The sequence below is a fragment of the Sorghum bicolor genome, chromosome 1 (genome assembly GCF_000003195.3).
Source record: "Sorghum bicolor cultivar BTx623 chromosome 1, Sorghum_bicolor_NCBIv3, whole genome shotgun sequence".
NCBI lineage: Eukaryota > Viridiplantae > Streptophyta > Magnoliopsida > Poales > Poaceae > Sorghum > Sorghum bicolor.
In genome coordinates this window covers 35048538-35055610 of record NC_012870.2, presented here as the reverse complement: position 1 = coordinate 35055610, position 7073 = coordinate 35048538, and the positions used below count along the sequence as shown (strand labels likewise).

At 48.7% G+C, this 7073-nt stretch overlaps 1 protein-coding gene across 5 annotated transcripts; it reads right to left on the bottom strand.

Annotated features, from left to right (window-relative positions):
• LOC8155683 lies at positions 515 to 5429 on the bottom strand. 5 transcript variants are annotated; one of them, XM_002489164.2, is made up of 4 exons: positions 4990 to 5429; positions 2633 to 3984; positions 2376 to 2522; positions 515 to 1329 (listed from the first exon to the last, which is right to left on the bottom strand). In XM_002489164.2, the coding sequence occupies exons 2-4, from the start codon at positions 3828 to 3830 to the stop codon at positions 854 to 856; spliced, it is 1821 nt and encodes a 606-aa protein (XP_002489209.1). In that variant the 5' UTR covers positions 3831 to 3984; positions 4990 to 5429; the 3' UTR covers positions 515 to 853. The 5 variants fall into 5 exon arrangements, with proteins under 5 accessions (XP_002489209.1, XP_021304316.1, XP_021304334.1 ...); XM_021448641.1 differs by having other exon boundaries at positions 2633 to 3960; XM_021448659.1 differs by having other exon boundaries at positions 2633 to 3960; positions 5311 to 5429.

Here is a 7073-nt window from a genome sequence, read left to right as displayed (position 1 = left end):
AGGATGGCTCGGTATACGGAGATGGAAACCGCCGTGGGTACACGCGGCATGTAAGGAACAAAAATATATGGGAGGGCTGATTCGAGGGAGAAGCCAAGAGAGGCTAAAGATGAGGCACAAAACAACACAGAAATCAAATGACAAGCCGCTTTTCGCAGAATCTATTGGAGGCAATAGAATCCGCTCCAACAAACGTTGGCCACAGGATGGAAGATCGAACAGCCAGCTTTTTTGTGGGCGACGGTGCACCTGCTTCTCCCCCCGGAAGCTGCCGGCTCATTTAGAAGAGAAATTGTTAGCATGGCCTCAAGAGAGAAATATGTTATCAATGTAAATAGTTTCCAGAGTTTTCGAGCGAGACCAAAACAGGTGATCAATGTAAATAGTTTCTAGAGTTTTTGTGCGAGTCCACTTGTTAGATCAGAGTGGGAGATTTAGATATGCTGGATCTTATTTAAAAGTAGATCTAGGAGATAAAAACTAATGTGGGTAAAAAAAATATGGTAAGAGGCTATTTATATTTATTCGCTTCTTTATAGTGCAGATACAGATAAATATAGTTGGATAGATATAAAGCACACAAGAGAGAACAATCAGTGTGACATTGGATCTCATCTTCAACCAAGCACAAATTGTTGTTTCGCCGCTACAAAGATACATCGAGCACAACATCAATCTAAGCAATCTCTCCCTAACAAGTATGTACATTATGTGGTCCATGGTAATTTTCTCACATCATACTTAGGTTTGTCCCACCGATTCAGTTTGACCTCATCACCGTGCCCAATCGTAGTGCCTGACAAATCCTCTCAAGCCACGGCCAGCACGCATGCAGTTGGTTCCGATCCCCTGGTCAACGACGACGAGATGGGTTTCTTGGTGTGGGTGAGGCGCCGCCGCCACCACGGCCCCTGGTCAAGGACGACGAGCGTGGGCTCTGCGTGAGCCGCCGCGACGTCTTCTTCCGGCTGCTCCGACTGCACGAGCCGCCGAGCGCGGCGCGCGCAATGCTGTCCGTGGCCACCTCCCGTGCGCTGCGCTGCGGCTTCACGGGCTGCTTGTTGAGGTAGGCAAGGCTCGGGAGGAGCCCCGTGACCGCCCGGCGCAGCGCGTCGTCGCCGACGTTGGCCTGCACCGGGTTGCCCACGAGGTTGAGCGCCAGGAGGGAGTGGTAGTTGGCCACCAGCTGCCCCAGCGCCTTGGCAGTCGTGATCTTGTTGAAGCTGAGGTCCAGCACCGCCAGCTTGAGCAGCCGGTGCAGGCCCTCCACGTCGCTGATCTTGTTGCCCGCCAGGTACAGCTCCCGGATCGCCGTGCAGTTGGACAGACCTGCGGGCAGCAGCACAGAGAACTCCATCAGAATTTCTGACTGAATTTTGTTGTGTGCGGCCTTGTTTACTACACCCCAAACAAAAAACTTTTCAAGATTTTCCGTCACATCGAATCTTGCGGCACATGTATAAAGCATTAAATATAGATGAAAATAAAAACTAATTACACAGTTTGCCTGTAAATCACGAGACAAATCTTTTAAACCTAGTTATTCCATGGTTGAATAATGTTTATCAAATAAAAATGAAATTACTACAGCGTCGTTTTCCTAATTTTTTGTAACTAAACAAGGCCATCCATATCATAAGCTGGAAGCCTGGAATCGAAGTGGCTATCAAATCGGTCATAGCATGATAGAAGATTGCGTGATTGCTTAAGGCTTGTTTACTTCCACCTCAAAATCTAAAAATTTTTCAAGATTCTCCGTCACATCGAATCTTTAGATAGATAATAAAAAATAATTGCACATTTTAGTTGGAATTTACAAGATGAATCTTTGGAGTCTAGTTAGTCTATAGTTGGATAATAATTACTATAAAAAAACGAAAGTGCTAACGTATTGCGAAATTTTGTACTTCACGAACTAAATACGGCCTAAGCCGTGCAATTAATCGAAGATGATGCATGTTAGTAGGCAGCAGTGGATCCTTCGTGCAATCAAAAAAAAGAGAATGCATAAACGAATCAGGACAGGGTCATCTCAACGGTACCGGTCCCAGCACCAGCAGCTTCCAGCAGGTCCCAGCAATTATGTCCACTGGATGGGCACTGGCAGCCAAGACATGGAACAGGTACCACAACGTGGATGTGGGATGTCTTGTTCAATGATTCCGAGTCTCTGACCCACACCGACATAGTGTATCGGCTAGATGCCAAACTCAGATCGCATCTTTACTTATGATTGATGAGTTATTAGTTGTCACTACATGTTCATGTGCACATACTGTACAATACAAAGCAGCAATTACCTTGCCTCAAGTATGAAGTGGGAATTTAATTTCAGCGAGATGCAGTGAATGTCGAGAAGAGACGTGCTTGCTTACCATGCCCAATCCGTGAAATCCGGTTGTAGCTGAGGTTGAGCACACGTAGCTTGGTTAGCTCCCGGAGGCCCTCGACGTTGGCAATCTTGTTCCTAGACAGATCAAGAGAGTGCAGGCCCTTGGGCAGCGATCCAGGGGAGATATGAACTGCGCGCAGCAGCAACTCAAATAATTCAGCAACAGAAAAAAAAAATCAAAAGTGAGAGCAAGCACTAGCAGATCGAGCAGTTAATTAGTGATGCTCTGGCTCTGCTCACCGATGAAGTTGCTGGAGAGGTTAACTGCCCGGAGGGTTGAGAAGGGCGCGATCATCGGCATCACCTTGAGGCCCATCCCTGAGATGTGCGCCACCGACGAGAAGGCGTTCAGGGACTGCACGATGGTGTTGGCCTGGACGACCTCGTCGGCCGCTGCGCTGCGCTTGGATTTGCCGTGGCCGCCCTTCCCTGAGGATGGCTCCCCGAGCTCGAGGTGACGCGGCCGTTCCGACGCACACTCGCCGCCGTGCTCCTCGTCGTCTTCTCCATCGTAGTTGTCGTCCTCCTCGGCGATGTGGAACGGAGGCTCGCTCTCGATGCTGCTCACCCACGCGCTGATGCGGTCGTGGATGGAGTTCTCGGCGCAGAAGGCTACCCACTGGTTGGGCACGGACGGTGGCGGCGAGTCGTCGACCATGACCTTCTTGTCCTTGCGGTCAGCGGCCGGGCCCTCCTCGAACGTGTCCGAGGTGTACCCGCCGTGGCGGCCAGGCGAGCACGCTGCTTGGTGGGCCGTGCGCGGCGACCGCGGCTTGTGTAGGTTGCGGTGGCTCCAGAGGAAGAGCCGCCACCAGAGCTTCCGGCTGCGCGAGGGCAGCACCTGGCTGGACGACCGCTTCTTCAGCATCACGCGGTCGGCGGTGCGCGACGTCTTCACCGACGCCGGGCTCGCCTCCGGGTCCGGCGCGCTGTGTGGCGTCGCCGTCGTCTCCATGGCGAGGCCGGTGATCAGATTGCCCAGATCGCCGTAGGAGCGCGACCGGGCCGGCATCTCGGGCGCGGCACGCGAGCCAGGCCGCTTAGTCTCGATGTTGGAGCACGACCGCTTCAGTTTCGGCGACGACGGGTCCGCCACCGCACCTTCGACCGCGGTGTCCAGTGCCACGTCACTGTCGGAACGGAGGTTGGACTTGTTGGCCTCGTGGAAGTGGAAGTCGAAACCTGACAGATCGCTCCCCTTCACCGACACCAATTGATGAGCTTCCTTATTGCGGTCCTCCACGGGGACGACCTTCACGTCGCGGGGCACGAGGGCGACACTCTCCACGCATCCCCCGATGCCAAGCGTCGCGTCGGTGAACTCGACCGGCTTCACCTTGGGACATTCGTTGCCGCTGGCCTTGTTGGCATCGGCGATCTTGCGGGTCTTCTTCCTCTTGCCGGGGAGCAGAGCGGGGAAGCAGCCCAGCTTGGCCATACGGCAGACGATGGCGATGGAGATGACGAGGACGGAGGAGGGCAATCTCGCATGCTCCTCGCTCAGGTCGCCAGGCACCGTTGGCAGAATGAACTGGGGAGTGCTGGAGCCGTCCTGGGAGCTACTAGCCCTGCATCAATCACTCAATCAGCACCTGGTTGAGAATACTGGTTAGTTGACAGACCGCGCAAAAAAAAAAAAAAAAAAAAAAAAAAAAGTCCTAGAGCTGCTACAGACACACCCATCACCAGCAGGGACTCATCCACCATGGCCGGCCGCAAACAGATGTCGATCCACAACCACGAGGCAAGGAAGGAGGGAGGGGCAGTACAAGTAGAGTACGGAGAAGAAGGCTCTCTGTTTCTTGGAAAGGCTGTTTGTTATGTGATGTGATGTGATGTGATCTCCTAACGGACTCGGGATCCAGATTTATTTTACACACGCAGGAGTTGTCCAAACCCAATTACCCAACCAAAAGAATATATATCAGAGTCAGAATATAAAGAAAAGAATACTACGAACGCAACATGGGAATCCAGGCGGCGAGAGACTGCGAAATGCTGCGAATGACTGAGCAGAATGGGAGTCCCCTCCAACTGCCGGTCTGCCGAAAATGATAAGCAATGGCAGCTAAACTTGTTGGGGGTAAATTAATCTGTGAGCCCAACAACAACAAGATTTTTTTGAGGGAATAACAACAACAAGATTGACAGAATAACAATGGTTTGGTCTGCCTTGAGGGAAAAAGATCATCAGATTTCTTTGTCTGCTGCTCCGTCGCGGTATTGTTGCTTGCCCCTCTCTCTCGCAGTTGCGATTTGCCAAGGAAACAACATTGACCAACTTTGTTTTTTTTTTCCTATTTTATTAGGCCGATTCACAACCAGGAGAAACTGTTCTTGGTTTCCTCTCCATTAACTAACAGGAGACAAATTCAAAATCACACAGAAAGGGACAGACAGGAAAACACCGATCAGACACAGGCGTATCGGAGGACCTCTTCTCCCTCTACTACTGGTGGAGAATTCAGAACCACATATATATAAGAAGAAGAACAAGCGCTACGTACATCCTCTGTATTTTCATAAAATAGAGTGGTAGAAAAATCAAACCATTAAAAGAAGGTGTCTAGATCAGCGAAAAGGATTCAAGGATTTACCGGGAACCGTCTCAAGAAGGTATGATCGGGGCCTGTTTTGGAATGAAGAGGGGGGTTGCTTTATGGATGTTGAGAATCTAGTTCGTTTTCGATGGCAACCCCCCTCTCCAAACAGGCCCCGATGGCGCAGGCACAGAGGAGACCGTCCAAGAGGGAGAAGTATTTATACACCATCAAGACCAAGCAGAGGCGCCAAACAAAGCAAAAAGGCGCTCCGAACAGCGAGGCCGTGGGTTCGCCTCTCCTGGCACTGGCAGCCGCAACCAACGGCCGCCGCAGAGCGAGATTAGAAGAAGGGACTGGCGGTGGTTCGTTACGGACCAGCCGAGTGCTGTTGCTGATCGATCGGCTACTTCTCTTCTTGCATGCGCACGGCTAAAGATGGGTAGGACAGACAGAGACAAGAGCAGGGAGGGGTGGTCAGTGGTGGTGCGGCAGAGTGATACAAATAGAGGGAGCGGGAGGAGGAGGAGGCTGGATTCTCATGCTAGGCTCCCGACGCGGTGGCCACACGGTGACGGCTCATTCGGACGTCACTTCGACTTGACACCTGGGGCCGGCCACAACCGAGAAGAGTCAAGGAATACTCCAGTCATCTTGGCTATTTTATTTTATTTCTGTTTATATAATGTATCCCCCGTTTCTTTTTCTTTGTTCCTTCTTCCTTCCAAATACTTTTTGTCTAGAAAATTCACACAACGGCATGCGCCCGCGTCACTCTAAACATGAGCCACAATATACAACCCAAAGCAGTTAATCGGACTAAAATATTCCTTTCTAGCTACCTAAAACATTTTTAAACTTGATTAGACCATAACAAAAGATGTCGATAAGCTATTTATAAGAAATAAAAGAAATATATTGTTTTTTACTCCTCCCTCTCGCTCTCTCTCAGTTTTGCCCACCGAATATGTTGGATGCAGGAATTTTTTAATCTTTGGTGAGACCCACTGCATGTGGTGCTTGTTGACGGAATATGATGAGTACTCCCTCCGTCTAAAAAAAAGTGTCGTTTTAGATTTTTGTGTGCCACAAGTTTGACTCGATTTGTAGAAAATATATGCAATATTTATATCTCTAAATAAATTTGTTAAAAACTAGATTTAAAGATAGGGCATGATTCTAATAAACCTCAAAAAGTCTATCATGTGTATAGCAAGTGGACGGCGGAACCTTTAGACCCTATTTAAAATGATTCTAGACCGATTATGGTTGAATGAAGCGGACTGATGACCTCAAATGGTTTGCTTTGTAGTCAGCTTCTTTTCCCATTATTCTTTGCACAATGGCACTTATACGTGAAAGTCGAAGCGGCATGGAGAGAGTAGTGGGAAAAATCTCCTTGACCTCTCAATTTTCCATCGTCCGTGCCTCCTCCTTTCTCGTCAACCCTAGCAAGTCTCTTGCCCTAACTAGCATTTGCACATGCTCATCTTCTCATTCCTCGGTTCACTCGTCCCATAACTCTTTGCACTAGTAGAAATCTCCACTTGTATGATGAAACCAAAATTTCCGTCATAGAAAGCGATTTTCTATGAATATTTCGGAACCGTTATTAAAAGAAATCATCATAGAAGTGGAGATTTCTACTAGTGCTCTCTTCCTCTCTCGCTCGGGTGTCGCTGGCCATACCTACCTCTTTCTTTTGTCCTTCCTACAAGCGAGGGGCACCTGCAGTTGTGATTTAGCAATGGAGCGTTGTAGCAACAATGCATAGAGAAATATAGCTGCCTCGCACCCGTGTCCCATGCCTCGTCGTTGTAACAACCCAGAAATTTCAGATTACCAAAAATACCACCTGAATTTTTTTTCAAAATGTTAACCCATGTTTGTTGAGTTCATGTTAGGAAGACACCATGTAGTTGCACAAGTAGAACCTAATTAATTGTTCGGCATATGCATCTTTAATTAAACATGTGATTTGGCTCCTTGTAACTCCCTAAAACAATCTGAATTTCAATTATTGGAATTAACTGGATTTATTTAAGTATTTTGTGAGCATTTAAATTAATAAATAAATAATTTTCGTTGAAAATAAAATCCAACATAGGGATAGAAACATGTTGGTGCATTTCATGCTGGAG

Bases quoted from the DNA above. Each gene is read 5' to 3' on its own strand.
- LOC8155683 (XM_002489164.2), bottom strand. From the start codon at position 3,830: ATGGCCAAGCTGGGCTGCTTCCCCGCTCTGCTCCCCGGCAAGAGGAAG. The intron at 2,523-2,632 runs GTGAGCAGAGCC...TGCTGCGCGCAG, and splicing joins CCTCTCCAGCAACTTCATCG to TTCATATCTCCCCTGGATCG. The intron at 1,330-2,375 runs GTAAGCAAGCAC...TGCTGCCCGCAG, and splicing joins GATTTCACGGATTGGGCATG to GTCTGTCCAACTGCACGGCG.